The sequence below is a fragment of the Myxocyprinus asiaticus genome, chromosome 40 (assembly GCF_019703515.2).
Source record: "Myxocyprinus asiaticus isolate MX2 ecotype Aquarium Trade chromosome 40, UBuf_Myxa_2, whole genome shotgun sequence".
NCBI lineage: Eukaryota > Metazoa > Chordata > Actinopteri > Cypriniformes > Catostomidae > Myxocyprinus > Myxocyprinus asiaticus.
In genome coordinates this window covers 13,521,301-13,541,089 of record NC_059383.1, presented here as the reverse complement: position 1 = coordinate 13,541,089, position 19,789 = coordinate 13,521,301, and the positions used below count along the sequence as shown (strand labels likewise).

The 19,789-nt window shown below is 37.2% G+C and overlaps 1 protein-coding gene across 1 annotated transcript in view; it reads left to right on the top strand.

The window, feature by feature from the left end:
• Nucleotides 1-1,377: 1,377 nt before the first annotated feature.
• Nucleotides 1,378-19,789, top strand: part of LOC127431020 (AT-rich interactive domain-containing protein 5B-like) — a 26,945-nt gene continuing 8,533 nt past the window's right edge. The window contains exons 1-4 of the mRNA XM_051681205.1: nt 1,378-1,519; nt 7,182-7,442; nt 9,872-10,043; nt 14,310-14,546. Coding sequence (XP_051537165.1) covers nt 1,499-1,519; nt 7,182-7,442; nt 9,872-10,043; nt 14,310-14,546 — 691 coding nt within the window. The 5' untranslated portion in view covers nt 1,378-1,498. The remainder of the gene's footprint in view (nt 1,520-7,181; nt 7,443-9,871; nt 10,044-14,309; nt 14,547-19,789) is intronic.

Here is a 19,789-nt window from a genome sequence, read left to right as displayed (position 1 = left end):
AATTGAATATAATTTATTTTGGTATTAATTAAAAAAGTTGTTTGATGCCAAAAATATTCCCATTTCCTTTTCTGTATATTTCAGCTTTATTCCTTCATTCCTTTGTCGGTTTGTTGTTTTATTACAGATGAAGATTGCTCCAGTTCAGAAATACTTGTCTCCAGGTCTTTGCTATATGTGTAAGTACGAAAGTAATTAAATAAACAAATAAATGCATTTTGGAGGGAAAATGTAGTATGAAGCGACTTCATTAAGCCTTCACAAATGAGGGAAAAAACTATCCAGATGCTTCTGGCTGGAAATTCACCAGAATTTGACCAATGACCTCCAAGAATAAAAAATTTTACAAATGCAAGAGACTGCTTGCAGTCCTGGTGTCACATGTCCTGAATCCAGGAGAACAGCATTTGTTCTGCCACAGAACAGGGGTGTTGATCACGGGAGTTAAAAGTTAAAGTTAAAACTACAAGCAATAAAGCAAAGAAAATGTCTTGTTTGTTCCCTCTCCTCCCTAAAAAATTAAATATGTGCCTATAAAGCCACACACATTCTATTAAAAAATATCAAAATATTAAATTGCTTCTCTGCGTAACTGACACAGCTTTTAATTTGCTGTATGAATATCCTTTTGTTTTAAACCTTTGATTCAACCTTGATTTAATGCAGTTCAAAGTTCTGATGTCAGAGCATTCCATGAGTAAGGGCAGGAAAAATAAAATGTCACGGCCATTGTCTCGTGGAAATGATCACGTGCACACTCCCCCTGCTGGAGAGAAAATAATAACTATTTTACATCATTTTTTATAAAAAATATTTAATGCATATTTTACTTAATTTAAATTTTTATAGCAAAGGACTGTGCTGGACAGTGAAACTTGTGTTTACAATGGGAAAATTCACATTTTAAGAAGGAAATGTAACACATATATATCACAGATTAACATTTTCCTCAGATATAAATAATACCTATTTTTAATGTTTCGTGTCACACTAGTAATGTTTAGGTTTAGAGTCCCATTGTTTGTTTGTATGCATTCAAAGTGAGCTATTTTTATTGAAGAACAGCACTTTGTTCTTCTCACGCATGCTCTGTATCTATCCATCTATCTATCTATCTATCTATCTATATATATATATATATATATATATATATATATATATATATATATATATATATATATATATAATTTTTTAATTATTAAACACTGATTTCAAGCCTCCATATTGAAAATGCACTTTATTGAATTTTCACTGTTACTCTTTGGATTGAATTTAAGAGCCTGCATGTTTCCACAGGCAACCGTATGCACAATGAACAAAATATATTAAAGTTCTTTTGGCAAATGGAGTTAGCCACACCTAGATCCTGCCCTATTTTCACCAAAAAAGACTAGCCTTTCTTTCAGCTGCGTTTTATATGTATGTGCCGGTGCTGTTAGTACCCGGCTGTGTAACTTGATAGGGGGCATCGAGAGGGATAAGGGAATGTTGAGTTGCAATGGAGCAGAGTGCGATACAGGTAAACTGAATTACAACTTTAACTGTTACTTTGTTGCAGCTCGAGGTGCTCAGAGCGCGAGCTGGAAATTTGCTCGCGTGAATTAAGGAAATAAAGTCTTCATTTTTTAAATCGATGCTCGCGTGACACGTCATAATATTTGGAAGTTCGCTAAAATGCCGAATTGATTCCTATCCAATCAAGCCAACGAAGACTTAAAAATATCGACACGTATATGGGCGAGAAAATGTATTTGTTTCGAAATGTATTTGAAATTTCGTCGGATCTGTATCGGTTTTATGTCGAAATTTATTGTTATATCATGAACGCATGTATTTGATATTTCGATTTTTGTTAATGATTAATTTCTTTGTGTGTGTCGTGTTGACTACCTCGATTCTCCCTCTTGCCCCCACCCCCACATTTTCACATTTGCCTAACAGATTTCGTTTAATTTTCTATGAAAAACGTTTCGATTTGACCCAGCAATTTTAAGAGAAACGTATATTGTTTTAATAAACAACCCATCCGCACGCTTGTCGATGAAATCTCACCAATAATTAATCCTGATTATAAAATGACGTGGTAATGAAACTTCTAGGAAGAGGTAAACTTGGGGCTGCAGTTCATTTTCTTTAACACAACCAAGTTATTTTTTCGCAATATTTGAGTTGTTTGGTCGTTACGTGAACACGTTACAATTTTTTTAAATGTCTTGTTAGCCAAAATAATTTGTAATATCGTTTAGTTTTAACAGATATCGACAACATGTTTATAAGACATAAAATAGTGAGCTAGGAAATACTTGGTTGAATACATTTTTGTCATGGTGTTTATGCTGTTATGACTGTGGCAGTAGGAAGTTGCTTCAAATATTTCATTTCTCTTGAGCTTGTATCATATTGAATGAATAGCGATATTATTCAGACTCAGCGAGGACCCGGATTGAGGATTCCCCCCCCCATACTTGTTATTGAAAAGGTTTCATATTAAACATTTTTCAACGTCAGCAACTACAACAAGAGCTTCCCCCCCACTTTCATGGTTATAAATGTAAACAACAATGTTGGACCTGAAGGAAGCCCCAATGTCATTTAAACTGTGCCTTTCTAAATACTTCTGCAGCTCTCTTTGTGTTTTAAGAATCGTTCATTACGGATGATAATCTCATTTTAGTGCTTGTTGGAGTACATGAAGTGAATAGTTGACAGTCACAGACGTATTATTTTGGCTTAACTGTAAAACCAGTTCTCTTCTTTTTTTTTTTTCTTCTTTTTTTACCAGTAGGCGTTCGACATGTGGACGCCGAGTGTTGTGGCCTCTGATTGGTTGATTTTTCGGTGAATATGTTCGACGCCGGTGGGGGTGGGGCGGGGTGACTGACCCATGACTCGTGAAGGCGTCCTATGATTGACATGTTACAACCAAAATTCCGAAAAAGTTGGGACAAAATGCTAATAAAAACAAAAAGGAGTGATTTGTAAATTATATTCACCCTTTGCTATATTGAAAGCACTACAACTACACATTATATGATGTTTTACTTTGTGAATTTCTTTGTTTGTTTTTTTTATGTACAGTAATTTCAAATCAGATGATTGCAACATGCTCCAAAAGGGGCAATTTAAAACTAATAACAATTTGACGAGTTAAAATAACAAGGCAATGTGAAACCGGAGATGTTAAACAGGTGAGGCAATCGTGTCATAGTATATAAGGAACCTCCAAAAACAGTCTAGTCCTTCAAGAGGAAGGATCATTCGAGACTTGTCAATTTGCCAGCAGATGCTTCAGCAAATAATCCAGCACTTTGAGAACAATGTTCCCCAAAGACAAATTGGAAGTATTTTGGACATTTCACCCTCTACAGTGCACAATATAGTTAAAAGATTCAAGGAATCTGGTAAAGGGCAAAACGAAAACCACTTCTGAATGAGCATGATCTCTGATCCCTTAAAAAAACATCATTCATCTGTAATAGATATCATGAACATGTGCTTGGGATTACTTTAATAAACCTTTATTAGTCAACAAAATTCGCTGCTGCATCCACATGAAATTTACGTGAATATGACAACATTTTTGCAATTCAGAATTTACGTGCTGTATAACACGTTTGGCTGCACGTTTCTAGTTAAATGTTCAGCTGGGGGCACCAAAAGTAAGTAAAATTGTGTCATATTCAGACGAGGTTTTAAGGTGTATTTTATATATAATATATATATATATATATATATACACACACACACACACACACACATTTTTTATTTTTTATTTTATTTAATAAAACATACCTTCCTAACCTAAAACTTTTGCCTGAACCTAACCAATAGTGTTTTAAAATGCAGAAGTGAAATGAAAAAGCACATTTTTGAAGCAACCACATCATTTAGTGTTGCTTCTGTAACTCTGTAATGTCACGTGTCAGCTTGAGTTCATGGCTGGTCTTGATCCATGGTCCTCTGACTCTAAGTCCAACATCCTATCAGGTGAGCTACCGCACAAACTATCTGTGTTGGAATAAGTATATATATGTAAGTGAGTCTGTAATAAAAGCATTAAAATGTGTTGTTTTTCAAAAGATGTTTTTGAGTAAAAGTGTGTCGATCTCATAAAATAGCAGGGTATGAGTAAGTATTTATGAAGTCATAATCAGCCATTAAAGTCATGATATGAGTGAAAGTGAACACACAGTTGTTGTAGTGCCTCTGGTGTACATTTCTCCTGGAAACTGAAGGGAATTGTACCTGGAGACACGTTTAAGAAGTTTTGAGAAAATGTATATAGAGTCACGGTTTCACAATGAGACCATGTTGATCCACAGATGCAAGTTAAGACTTTACTATGCAAAGCAGAAGCCCTACATCAACACTGTCCAGAAGCGCTGCAGACTTCTCTGGGCTCAGTGTCATCTTTGATGGAAAGTAGAACAGTGGAACAGTGTTTTTTTGGTCCGATGAGTCCACATTTCAAATAGTTTTTGAAAAACACAGCCATCGTGTTCTCCGGGCCAAAGAGAAAAAGGACCATCCAAGCTGTTATCAACATCAGGTTCAAAAGCCAAAGTCTGTATGGGTCAGGGGTGTGTCAGTGCCCATGGCATGGGTAACTCGCACATCTGTGAGGGCACCATTAATGCAGACATATTTGTACAAATTTTGGAGCAAAATATACTGCCATCCAGCACCGTCTTTTCCAGGGACGTCCTGGATTTTCAGCTGGACAACTTCAAACCACATACTGGCCAAATAAGCAGAGAGTGCGGGTGCAAGACTGGCCTGCCTGCAGTACTGACCATCTCCAATTGAGAATGTGAGGTGCATTATGAAGCGCACAATACAGCAACAAAGATCTGCATAATGGATTAATGGGGGAAAATTCCACTTTTTAAACTTAAACTTGTGTCTTCAGTGCCTAAATGCTTAATAAGTGTTAATAGAAGAAATGGTGATGTTTCACAGTGGTAAACACTCGACTGTCCCAACTCTTTTGGAGCGTGTTGCAATCATCTGATTTAAAATTACTGTACATTTAAAAACAAACAAACAATGAAATTCACAAAGTAAAACATCATATAATGTTTAGTTGTAGTGCTTTCAATATAGCAAAGGGTGAATATAATTTACAAATCACTCCTTTTTGTTTTTATTAGCATCCCAACTTTTTCGGAATTGGGGTTATAAGTTATAGTAACTGTATGTCCCATTATTGTCACGCACAGGCCATGGTCAAGAGGTACTTTACCGTGGAACATATGAAATACAATGTTATGGAAATGTGGACTTTGTGTGTCCCTTTAAACACTATATGGATTATCAAGTGGGTTCAGTTTGTTTTGCATGCATCTCCATGTCCCTTTTGCTTTATTATACTTATTATTGTTTTAATAAGTTATTTAAATTAATAATGTTTCACAAGTATTTATAAAGGTACACAATCAGGAAAAATATGACACTATTTCAGGGTCTGATATTAATGGGGGCTTGGGGCAAAAATGACACAGAAAGTGACAAAAATTCCCCTGAAATTTAAAATGTGGGGGGGAAAATGACCCCTTAATGGATTTGTGTTTTATTAGTAATATCTTATGCATTTCTTATTCTATTCTAGGCCTAGGTACATATACAGTAGTATTACATAAAACAAAAGATGTAATTACTCAGAAAATGTCTGTCAATATATTAATTACATTGAAGTTTTTGACCGTTTTCAATATGATTGGAAAACAAATGCCCTCATAAAGGTTAAAAATAAAAGCAAATCTAGGGGGTAAATATTCCCCATTAATAGAAAATAAATTTTCTGACACTGCTATTTTAACTAAACATGTAATGTGCCTTTACAGTTTCTATTATCAAATTGATTTTCAAAACATCTTCATTATGTTTCATATAAATTTTACATATATATATATAAAATATACACTACCAGTCAAAAGTTTTGAACCACTTGACTGAACTTAAAAATCTTTTGATCTGAAGGCGTATGCTTAAATGTTTGAAAATTGTTTTATAGACAAAAATATAATTGTGCCAACATGTTAATTTATTTCATTATAAAACTAAAATGTAATTTAAAAAAAAACAAAACGTTTTTGAAATTGATGACTTGGACCAAATAATAAAGAAAAGCAGCCAATAAGTGCCCAACATAGATGGGAACTCCTTCAATACTGTTTAAAAAGCGTCCCAGGGTGATACCTCAAGAAGTTGGTTGAGAAAATGTCAAGAGTACATTTCTGCAAATTCTAGGCAAAGGGTGACTACTTTGAAGATGCTAAAATATAACACAGTTTTGATTTATTTTGGATTTAGTTTAGTCACAACATAATTCCCATAGTTCCATTTATGTTATTCCATAGTTTTGATGACTTAATTATTATTCTAAAATGTGAAAAAAATTATAATAAAGAATGAGTTTTTCAAAACTTTTGACCGGTAGTGTGTGTGTATGTGTGTGTGTATATATATATATATAAATGTTTTGCCAATGTGAGCAGTTAGATATTCAGCTCACCCTTCACACGGTTACATTTATATTCCATTTTTAGTAACTGTATGTGCAGTTACCATACCTTTTTATATTTGAGACTGCAGAGCACATTTTGGCATCATCTCCATAGAATTTTATCTTGTTTTTTTTGCCACACATAAAAATTCTGTATGCTTTTTTGTACTGCTATCATGCCGTTCCTAAGTAGATTAATACATTGGAATGTGTTTTCAACCATGGAAATGTTGCTAAAGAGGACCAAGCAATTCTGAGTACTAGATTATGTGAATGATTGATTAAAGTTCCTGTGTAATTTGCCCGGATTTAAGGGGTGAGGGGAGTTTTACAGCATTATTCGCTGTAAAAAAAAAAAAAAAAAAAAAAAATGCTTGTGAACAGCTTTAAGTACGGTTAGAGAAGTGGTTGATCAATGTGCTTTTCAATGACAAATTCTTAAAAATTTTCATTTGTTCCCCCAATCCGCGAATATCTGGTAAAATCCTTGCTTGTGAACGTTTGTAACCTGTAATTTTGTTGTGATCTGACTCATTATTGCTAAAGATATTCTAAGCAAATGTGTAATTTTCTCACACTTCAGGCAAAAAGCTTGTAAAGATTACTTGATTCAGTAAGTGTTCTCATGTGTACAGACAAACATGAACTTTTTTTTTATTATTATTTTCTTAATCAGTGGTTAGGTGCTCCCAGCTGCCTTCGGGGCTCCTTTGCCTTTTACAAGTCGGTGAGTTGCAGGCAGGAGTCAGGGGCTCCTTCTCAGGTCTGGAAGCTCGGAGAGTTCTACTTCATCCGCTGTGGCCCTCAGGAGCCCGTGTGCATAGCAGAGGTCACATTACTGTGGGAAGATCAGACACAGCGCCTCCTGCTGGCCAGTTCTAGACTGTACTTCTTACCTGAAGACACCCCAAAAGGCAGAGCGGTGGAGCACGGAGAGGTAAAAAAGATGGAAGTAATGAGCATTATCATCTTTAAAATATATATATTAATGTGAATAGCCACAGTGTTTTATGTTGTTTTAGTTTTGTTGACCTGTAAGTACTGAAATCTTGTGATAAAAGTAAAATATTAAATAAAATTTTTAGGAAAAAAAAGAGAGAAAAAGATAAAAGTTAGCTTATTTGTGTAAACCTTAGACCAGTGTCTGAATTGAACTTTTACATTAAAGGAATATTCCGGGCTCAATCCAAGTTAAAGGGATAGCTCATTTTTTTGTCATAAATTCTCCCTACCCATTACGGGGCGATATGCAAGAAGGATGTGAATCACCAAAAACAGAAGGAGAAAGTGAAAATAAAATGGAATTTGACTGAGCATGGAGGAGAATTTATAGTAAAAAAGGACTTAAATATTGATCCGTTTCTCACCTGCACCTATCAATCGCTTCAGAAGACATGGATTTAACCACATCTGGAATACTTTTATTTTGCCCTTATGTGGATTTTGGAGCTTCAAAATGTGGGCACCCATTCACTTGCATTGTATGGACCTACAGAGTTGAGATATTTTTCCTTTGCGTTCTGCATAAGAAAGAAAGTCATACACATCTGGGATGGCGTGAGGGTGAGAAAATTAGAGAATTTCGGGTGAACTATCCCTTTCAGCTCAGTCGACAGCATTTGTGGCGTAATGTTGATTACCACAAAAAATAATTTAGATTCGTCCCTCCTTTAAAAAAAAATAAAAAATAAAAAATCTTGGTTACAGTGAGGCACTTACAATGGAAGTCAATGGGGGTCAATCCATAAATGTTAAAATACACACTGTTTCAAAAGTATAGCCACAAGACATAAACAGTATGCATGTAAACATGATTTTAGTTTGATGAAATCACTTACTAACCTTTTCTGTGTACAGTTATATACAATTTTACAACTTCGTTGCTATGACGACGTAATACCGTAACCCCAAAACGACTGTAAAAATGACAAGTTAAATAGAGTTTTAACAGAATTAATGTTAGTGCTTTTATAAAATTAGAAGCTTCACATTTCTGCCTTTTAAACCCTCCAAAAATTGTCCCCATTCACTTCCATTGTAAGTACCTCACTGTAACCTCGATTTTAGCTTCTTCTTTTTTTTCTTAAAGAAAAAAAGTGACGAGACAAAATGCAAACATTTTTGTGGTAATTGTCATTATGCCACAAATGCTGTTGATTGATCTTAACTTGTATTGAACCTGGAATATTCCTTTAAAGGGGCAATTTTTGCCCCATGGATTTGATTTTCAGGGGCATTTTTACCTTTATGAAGGCATATGTTTTTTCTCATAATAAAAAAGTAAAATTCTTCAATTTAATCTACTTGTTAACCTAATAGTTAATAAATTAGTTATATCTTATGTTTCATGTAATAATATGTATACCTAGGCCTGTAATATAATATTACGAAATATATCAGATGTTAAAAATAAACCACAGAAGAAGGAAATGTTTTGCCCCCACATTTTAGATTTTTGGACAATTTGTGTAATTTTTGCCCCCGTTAATTTCTGACCCTACCTGAGACTAAGAGGAAAATCAATATACAGACAATACAAAAGACATTAAATAGAAATAAATAAATAAAAATCTCTCTCTCTGTCATGTATACGTGGAAAAACTGCAGTCATATCACTTGAATAACAGAATTTTTAATAAACCGAGTGATTAAAATGTGCTGGAATTGTCAAGTATAATTTGACCAACTTTTTCTATAGTGCAAATACCTGAGATGTTTTGAATTGAAAAACATTGTTTTCAAGTTAGCAGAGTGCTTTATGTATGAAGCTAAACTGGACATAGCATTTTAAACCAGGCCTCAATGTCCCCTGTTGTGTTTTACTTCTTCATAATGTGTTTAGAACTACTATCCTTTTTTTAAATGAAATAAATGACTAAGGAGAATTCTTAAAGCTACAGTTCTCAGCCTTTGTGGTGGTGTAGTGGACTAAAGCACTGAACTGGTAAGTGGAAGGTTGTTGGTTCAATCCCCACAGCCACCACCATTGTGTCCTTGAGCAAGGCACTTAACTCCAGGTTGCTCCTGATTACAGGGATTGTCCCTGTAATCAGGTCACTGTAAGTCGCTTTGGATAAAAGCGTCAGCCAAATGCATAAATGTAAATGTTCTAAATGTCAACTTGGCCCTTAAATGTCCCTTTTTAAAGCAGTTTGGGTTGGTTGTTTTTGCCTGAGGTGACGAGTGTCCTATTGTTAATCAATATAACTTTGGAAAAAGGGAGAGGCATCTCTATAATATTAATTGTAGGTATTAACCTGATCCCGCCTGTAGCCTTATGGTAGTGTATGAAATGCACACGTTGGTTCTTTGTTTTTTAGCTGTTTGCCTGCTCTTTACTCGATGTTTATGTGCATTTTTGTGTAGGATGAAGTCCTCGCTGTGTCGAGAAAGATTGTTGTGAGAGTGGAGGATCTGGTAAAGTGGACCTGTCAGGAACCGCTACAGTGGAAGCGCAGCAGTCAAAACGTTCATGGGCCTCAAAAGACTGACTCACAAGATGCTATTTATCCACAGGGAGGGAAAAGTGAGAGTAATGGTGAGTTACTAATGAAAAATCCTGCGCAGTGATTTTTGTTATTTTTAGAGTAGCCTTCATGCATTGCAGCGGTTCCACCAACTGCTTAATTTGTTTTGTTGGAATTTCTTGAATATTTATGTTGAAAAGAACATTAACCTTATATATATATATATATATATAGCTGCCAGACAATACATTTTTTATTCCAGGATTTTTCATTTTTACCTGTTTATTTCAAATTCATCCTTCAGCTATCTTCGGCTTTGTTTTGACAGGCAACAAAAAAACTCATCTGTTTCGATGTTTGTATTTTGAACAGCATGGGAGTGCATGACATCCATATGACATACAATCAAATGTGGAAAAATGGATCTGATCATTTCGGTCTGAATGGTCATATTGTTGATCCTCAAGTTATTTTCGGCTTGGTCCAGACAATAAATATATATATTAAAAAATATATTTTTTATTTGCTGTAGCGGATCTGCTTGTCCGAACAGCAAGGAAATGCTTGAATTCCATAAGAAATATGTTTTTATATGGTTTAAATTGTGATTTAAAAACTGAGAAATTAAGTATGAATTTATCACTTAAATATTACTAAAATTAATTTTATTTCAATAATGTTCAGACATGTCAAACAAATGTTTAGACAGGCAGCTAAAATCGTAAAAAAAAAAAATGGTTGCATCCGACTCATCTGTTTCATTGTCTAAACAGTAAGATAATACAATCCATATGAAATACATTCGTTTGTGGTTTAAAATGTCGTTTGAAGGTTCGTTACAGTCTGAGTGGTCAGTAGTTTTTTGTTATTTCATATTGTTGATCCTCCAACTATCTAAAAATGTAGAATAAAAAAAATGAAAATAAAATAGAATATTATTTGAATTATATTCAAATTTTAAAGACATTATTTCAGTTAGGGGGGAAAAAACTATTAGACATCACCAGATTCAGACTTTTTCATTAATAACAGTACAGTATTCGTTGGTAGTTGCAGTCTCGAGTTGGATTTGTTTGTAAAATGGCATTTGTGGCTCATACTCTACCTCACTGTGGTATCTGCATGTATCTGAGCCAAGTGTAGCAGCCCAGTGAGCCCGCTACAGCTGTTCGAACAGGGCGCTTGACAGAGCACAACAAAATGGAATAGAATACGGGGGTCTCGAGACGCGCTTCCTGACACAATGTTTTAAAATGTATTGCTAATGCTGTGAGACACTGATAAGAAGCAAGACCCAACGGCCAAAGACCTTCACATCAGTGCTTGGCACACATCTCAAATTCGATTGCAAAACTGTGTGTTTTTATCGATTTAATTCGATTAATATTCTAATTTTAATTTGATAGTCTTTATCATTTGAAAATGTGAACTTAGTTCAAATTTATTGTATGGTAAACATTGCTTGAAATCTCAGGGGGTTCAAGTAAATAATTTAGATCATAAGGGTTCAACTGACAAAAAATTGGGATGGGAACCCAATTTTTAGATTATTGTTGCGTCATTATGATTGCCACAAAGTGAACATTGCCACATTCATGATGTTTTGCAAACCGAACCTCCCTTGAATCTGATAATGAAGTTGAGCTCAGGGGTTGAAGCTGATAAGGTCATATTTTCTTGTCATTTGAATATGTCTTTTTGTACACTGGTGGCCAAAAGTTTGGAATAATGTACAGATTTTGTTCTTATGGAAAGAAATTGGTACTTTTATTCACCAAAGTGGCATTCAGCTGATCACAATCTATAGTAAGGATTTTAATAATGTGAAAAATTACTTAAACTACTTCAAAGAGTTCTCATCAAAAAATCCTCCACGTGGAGCAATGACAGCTTTGCAGATCTTTGGCATTCTAGCTGTCAGTTTGTCCAGATACTTGGGTGACATTTCACCCCACACTTCCTGTAGCACTTGCCATAGATGTGGCTGTCTTGTCGGACACTTTTCACGCACCTTACAGTCTAGCTGATCCCACAAAAGCTCAATGGGGTTAAGATCCAGAACACTCTTTTCCAATTATCTGTTGTCCAATGTCTGTATTTCTTTGCCCACTCTAACCTTTTCTTTTTGTTTTTCTGTTTCAAAAGTGGCTTTTTCTTAAATTCTTCCCATAAGGCCTGCACCCTGAGTCTTCTCTTTACTGTTGTACATGAAACTGGTGTTGAGCTGGTAGAATTCAATGAAGCTGTCAGCTGAGGACATGTGAGGCATCTGTTTCTTAGAGACTCTGATGTACTTATGACAATGTTAAGCTTCATTTAACGAACCAAATAGCTTTCAACTGTGTTTGATATAATGGCAAGTGATTTTCTAGTACCAAATTAGCAATTTAGCATGATTAATCAAGGATAAGGTGTTGAAGTGATGGCTGCTGGAAATGGGGCCTGTCAAGATTTGATCAAAAATGACTTTTTTTCAAATAGTGATGGTGCTGTTTTTTTACATCAGTAATGTCCTGACTATACTTTGTGATCAGCTGAATGCCACTTTGGTGAATTAAAGTACCAATTTCTTTCAGAAACAGCAAAATCTCTACATTATTCCAAACTTTTGGCCGCCAGTGTATATATATATATATATATATACAGGTGCATCTCAATAAATTAGAATGTCGTGGAAAAGTTCATTTATTTCAGTAATTTAACTCAAATTGTGAAACTCGTGTATTAAATAAATTCAATGCACACAGACTGAAGTAGTTTAAGTCTTTGGTTCTTTTAATTGTGATGATTTTGGCTCACATTTAACAAAAACCCACCAATTCACTATCTCAAAAAATTAGAATACATCATAAGACCAATTAAAAAAACATTTTTAGTGAATTGTTGGCCTTCTGGAAAGTATGTTCATTTACTGTATATGTACTCAATACTTGGTAGGGGCTCCTTTTGCTTTAATTACTGCCTCAATTCGGCATGGCATGGAGGTGATCAGTTTGTGGCACTGCTGAGGTGGTATGGAAGCCCAGGTTTCTTTGACAGTGGCCTTCAGCTCATCTGCCTTTTTTGGTCTCTTGTTTCTCATTTTCCTCTTGACAATACCCCATAGATTCTCTATGGGGTTCAGGTCTGGTGAGTTTGCTGGCCAGTCAAGCACACCAACACCATGGTCATTTAACCAACTTTTGGTGCTTTTGGCAGTGTGGGCAGGTGCCAAATCCTGCTGGAAAATGAAATCAGCATCTTTAAAAAGCTGGTCAGCAGAAGGAAGCATGAAGTGCTCTAAAATTTCTTGGTAAACGGGTGCAGTGACTTTGGTTTTCAAAAAACACAATGGACCAACACCAGCAGATGACATTGCACCCCAAATCATCACAGACTGTGGAAACTTAACACTGGACTTCAAGCAACTTGGGCTGTGAGCTTCTCCACCCTTCCTCCAGACTCTAGGACCTTGGTTTCCAAATGAAATACAAAACTTGCTCTCATCTGAAAAGAGGACTTTGGAACACTGGGCAACAGTCCAGTTCTTCTTCTCCTTAGCCCAGGTAAGACGCCTCTGACGTTGTCTGTGGTTCAGGAGTGGCTTAACAAGAGGAATACGACAACTGTAGCCCAATTCCTTGACATGTCTGTGTGTGGTGGCTCTTGATGCCTTGACCCCAGCCTCAGTCAATTCCTTGTGAAGTTCACCCAAATTCTTGAATCGATTTTGCTGGACAATCATAAGGCTGCGGTTCTCTCGGTTGGTTGTGCATCTTTTTCTTCAACACTTTTTCCTTCCACTCAACTTTCTGTTAACATGCTTGGATACAGCACTCTGTGAACAGCCAGCTTCTTTGGCAATGAATGTTTGTGGCTTACCCTCCTTGTGAAGGGTGTCAATGATTGTCTTCTGGACAACTGTCAGATCAGCAGTCTTCCCCATGATTGTGTAGCCTAGTGAACCAAACTGAGAGACCATTTTGAAGGCTCAGGAAACCTTTGCAGGTGTTTTGAGTTGATTAGCTGATTGGCATGTCAAAATATTCTAATTTTTTGAGATAGTGCATTGGTGGGTTTTTGTTAAATGTGAGCCAAAATCATCACAATTAAAAGAACCAAAGACTTAAACTACTTCAGTCTGTGTGCATTGAATTTATTTAATACACGAGTTTCACAATTTGAGTTGAATTACTGAAATAAATGAACTTTTCCACGACATTCTAATTTATTGAGATGCACCTGTATATATATATTTTTTAACTCTGCTAATCTGATATTGACTCCTAGTCATTATTCTTTAATTAAATTGTCTGTGGAGTGACACTTGTGTTTTTTTGTTTTTTTGTCATTTGCAGATGAGTCGACTGCAGTACAGCAGAAGGTTAAAGTTCTTAGTTACCCTCAGTATTGCCGCTTCCGTTCCCTGCAGAGACGTGTCCCGGATCAGGCCTGCTGCGCTGGTCTGCAGGACCCTCACCTGCTAGCTCTGGGGGGCATTAAAGTGGCCCTCAACAACACACGGGTCCTCTATTGTCGAGATACCTTCAACCACCCTACTCTAGACAGCAATGCTAGCATACTGACACAGATTGGTGAGTACTACACTCTTGTTGGATTATGATATGATATAGTTGGATATTATGATATGAGGCTAAGTCTGTTGTCACAGATTTAAAGTGGATAAATTAAGTGTATAAGAGATGTCACAACATTAAAACCACTGACATGTGAAGTGAATAACATTTATTATCTCGTTACAATGGCACCTGTCAAGGGGTGGGAAAGATTAGGCAGCAAGTGAACAGTCAGTTCTTGAATTTCATGTGTTGGAAGCAGAAAAAATGGGCAGGTATAAGGATCTGAGCAACTTTGACAAGGGCCAAATTGTGATGGCTAGACGACTGGGTCAGAGCATCTCCAAAACGGCAGGTCTTGTGGGGTGTTCCTGGTTTGCAGTGGTTAGTACTTACCAAAAGTGGTCCAAGGAAGGACAACTGGTAAACCAGCGACAGGGTCATGGGCGCCCAAAGCTCACTGATGCGCGTGCCCGTCTGTTCCGATACCACAGGAGAGCTACTGTAACACAAATTGCTGAAAAACTTAATGCAGGCCATGATAGAAAGGTGTCAGAAAACACAGTGCATCGTAGCCTGCTGCGTATGGGGCTGCGCAGTCGCAGACCGGTCAGAGTGCCCATGCTGACCCCTGTCCACCGCCGAAAGCGCCAACAGTGGGCACGTGAGTGTCAGATCTGGACCATGGAGCAATGGAAGAAGGTCGGTGGCCTGTCTGATGAATCATGTTTTTATTTAGATGTGGATGGCCGGGTGCGTGTGTGTCGTTTACCTGGGGAAGAGATGGCAGCAGGATGCACCATGGGAAGAAGGCAGGCCGGTGGAGGCAGTGTGATGCTCTGGGCAATGTTCTGCTGGGAAACCTTGGGTCCTGGCATTCATGTTGATGTTACTTTGACATGTACCAACTACCTAAAGATTGTTGCAGACCACGTACACCCCTTCATGGCAATTATATTCCCTGATGGCAGTAGTCTCTTTCAGCAGGACAATACACCCTACCACACTGCAAAAATTGTTCAGGAATGGTTTGAGGAACATGACAAATAGTTCAAGGTGTTGACTTGGCCTCTGAATTCCCCAGATCTCAATCCAATTGAGCATCTATGGGATGTGCTGGACCAACAAGTCTGATCCATGGAGGCCCCACCTCGCAACTTACAGGATTTAAAGGATCTGCTGCTAACGTCTTGATGCCAGATACGACAGGACACCTTCAGAGGTCTTGTGGAGTCCGTGCCATGACGGGTCAGAGCTGTTTTGGCAGCACGAGGGGGACCTACATGATATTAGGCAGGTGTTTTTAATGTTGTGGCTGATCGGTGTATATGCTGGTATACAGAATAATGGGCTGGCACGACTAGTTTTTACTAGTCGACAGAAAGTACAGTTGACTAGTCGGTGGATCAGTGTTTGTCTTGTGTAATTTTTGTACACTCCAAATGAATTTAAACCATCTCAGATGTCAGCAGTTCCAGCACGGTTTGTTTTTAACATGCTTTGTTAATGTGAAACGCTCAAGTTGAATTTATTTCCACTTTCTTGTAATTTCAAATATATTTGCAAACTAGTACACCGTCACAGAGTATGTGTATTTCGGTGCCTCTAAAATATATTTTGAAATCAATTTTGAGGGGGAAATGTGCTTTATTGGACATTTTGTGGCTACTAACACATAATATGTTACATAATATTCTTAATCAAACAGTTGTTTTGGTGGTGAACTGAAACAAACCAGGTGGCACCTTTTATACAACTTTAATAAGGAAGGAACTGCCTGGAAATCAACCGCGTGTGACAAGAGTGTGTTCAAAGTTGAACTTCAATTGTTTCCCTGACATTGCCTGACTTACACATGTTGTGAATGTGTGTGAGAAATTTTTGCTCTTTTAATTCATGCACCACATGTAGTTTGATGTAGACTCCATTGTCGTCCATGTTGCACACAGGCTTTTGTTCAGAGCCATAAAAAAAGAAAAATATCAGGAAATGTTAGCAGTGCTATTTCCAGGGGTAAAAATTGTGAAATATATATACAGGTGCATCTCAATAAATTAGAATGTCGTGGAAAAGTTCATTTATTTCAGTAATTCAACTCAAATTGTGAAACTCGTGTATTAAATAAATTCAATGCACACAGACTGAAGTAGTTTAAGTCTTTGGTTCTTTTAATTGTGATGATTTTGGCTCACATTTAACAAAAACCCACCAATTCACTATCGCAACAAATTAGAATACATCATAAGACCAATAAAAAAAACATTTTTAGTGAATTGTTGGCCTTCTGGAAAGTATGTTCATTTACTGTATATGTACTCAATACTTGGTAGGGGCCCCTTTTGCTTTAATTACTGCCTCAATTCGGCGTGGCATGGAGGTGATCAGTTTGTGGCACTGTTGAGATGGTATGGAAGCCCAGGTTTCTTTGACAGTGGCCTTCAGCTCATCTGCATTTTTTGGTCTCTTGTTTCTCATTTTCCTCTTGACAATACCCCATAGATTCTCTATGGGGTTCAGGTCTGGTGAGTTTGCTGGCCAGTCAAGCACACCAACACCATGGTCATTTAACCAACTTTTGGTGCTTTTGGCAGTGTGGGCAGGTGCCAAATCCTGCTGGAAAATGAAATCAGCATCTTTAAAAAGCTGGTCAGCAGAAGGAAGCATGAAGTGCTCTAAAATTTCTTGGTAAACGGGTGCAGTGACTTTGGTTTTCAAAAAACACAATGGACTAACACCAGCAGATGACAATTCACCCCAAATCATCACAGACTGGAAACTTAACACTGGACTTCAATCAACTTGGGCTGTGAGCTTCTCCACCCTTCCTCCAGACTCTAGGACCTTGGTTTCCAAATGAAATACAAAACTTGCTCTCATCTGAAAAGAGGACTTTGGACCACTGGGCAACAGTCCTGTTCTTCTTCTCCTTAGCCCAGGTAAGACGCCTCTGACGTTGTCTGTGGTTCAGGAATGGCTTAACAAGAGGAATACGACAACTGTAGCCAAATTCCTTGACACGTCTGTGTGTGGTGGCTCTTGATGCCTTGACCCCAGCCTCAGTCCATTCCTTGTGAAGTTCACCCAAATTCTTGAATCGATTTTGCTTGACAATCCTCATAAGGCTGCAGTTCTCTCGGTTGGTTGTGCATCTTTTTCTTCCACACTTTTTCCTTCCACTCAACTTTCTGTTAACATGCTTGGATACAGCACTCTGTGAACAGCCAGCTTCTTTGGCAATGAATGTTTGTGGCTTACCCTCCTTGTGAAGGGTGTCAATGATTGTCTTCTGGACAACTGTCAGATCAGCAGTCTTCCCCATGATTGTGTAGCCTAGTGAACCAAACTGAGAGACCATTTTGAAGGCTCAGGAAACCTTTGCAGGTGTTTTGAGTTGATTAGCTGATTGGCATGTCACCATATTCTAATATGTTGAGATAGTGAATTGGTGGGTTTTTGTTAAATGTGAGCCAAAATCATCACAATTAAAAGAACCAAAGACTTAAACTACTTCAGTCTGTGTGCATTGAATTTATTTAATACACGAGTTTCACAATTTGAGTTGAATTACTGAAATAAATGAACTTTTCCACGACATTCTAAATTATTGAGATGCACCTGTATATATATTAGTTGAAGTCATAAGTTTACATACACTTAGGTTGAAGCCATTAAAACTAATTTTTTAACCACTCCACAGATTTAATATTAGCATACTATAGTTTTGGCAAGTCGTTAAAGATATCTTCTTTGTGCATGATGAGTAATTTTTCCAACAATTGTTTACAGACAGATTGTTTCACTTTTAATTGACTATATCACTATTCCAGTGAGTCAGAAGTTCACATACACTAAGTTAACTGTGCCTTTAAGCAGCTTGGAAAATTCCAGAAAATGATGTCAAGCCTTTAGACAGTTAGCCAATTATCTTCTGATAGGAGGTGTACTGAATTGGAGTTGTACTCGTGGATGTATTTTAAGGCCTACCTTCAAACTCAGTGCCTCTTTGCTTGAGATCATGGGAAAATCAAAATAAATCAGCCAAGACCTCAGAAAAAAAAATTGTGGACCTCCACAAATCTGTTTCATCCTTGGGAGCAATTTCCAAATGCCTGAAGGTACCACGTTCCTCTGTACAAACAATAGTATGCAAGTATAAACACCATGGGACCACGCGGCCATCATACTGCTCAGGAAGGAGATGCATTCTGTCTCCTAGAGATGAATGTAGTTTGGTTTGAAAAGTGCAAATCAATCCCAGAACAACAGCAAACTTCACAAAAGGTTGTGAAGATGCTGGAGGAAACAGGTAGACAAGTATCTATATCCACAGTAAAACGAGTCCTATATTAACATAACCTGAAAGGCTGCTCGGCAAGGAAGAAGCCAATGCTCCAGAACCGCCATAAAAAAGCCAGACTACAGTTTGCAAGTGCACATGGGGGCAAAGATCTTACTTTTTGTAGAAATGTCCTCTGGTCTAATGAAACAAAAATGTAACTGTTTGGCCATAATAACCATCGTTATGTTTGGAGGAAAAAGGGTGAGGCTTGCAAGCCGAAGAACACCATCCCAAACGTGAAACATGGGGGTGGCAGCATCATATTGTGGGGGTGCTTTGCTGCAGGAGGGACTAGTGCACTTCACAAAATAGATGGCATCATGAGGAAGGAAAATTATGTGAATCTATTGAAGCAACATCTCAAGACATCAGCCAGGAAGTTAAAGCTCGGTCGCAAATGGGTCTTCCAAATGGACAGTGACCCCAAGCATCCCTCTTAAAAATTGTGGCAAAATGGCTTAAGGGCAACAAAGTCAAGGTATTCGAGTGGCCATCACAAAGTCCTGACCTCAATCCGATTGAAAATTTGTGGGCAGAACTGAAAAAGCGAAGGAGGCCTACAAACCTGACTCAGTTACACGAGTTCTGACTGGAGGAATGGGCCAAAATTCCAGCAGCTTACTGTGAGAAGCTTGTGGAAGGCTACCCAAAAGGTTGACCCAAGTTAAACAATTTAAAGGCAATGATACCAAATACTAACAAAGTGTATGTAAACATCTGACCCACTGAGAATGTGATGAAAGAAATAAAAGCTGAAATAAATCATTTTCTCTACTATTATTCTGATATTTCACATTCTTAAAATAAAGTAGTGATCCTAACTGACCTAAGGTAGCGAATGTTTTCTACGATTAAATGTCAGGAATTGTGAAAAACTGAGTTTAAATGTATTTGGCTAAGGTGTATGTAAACTTCTGTCTTC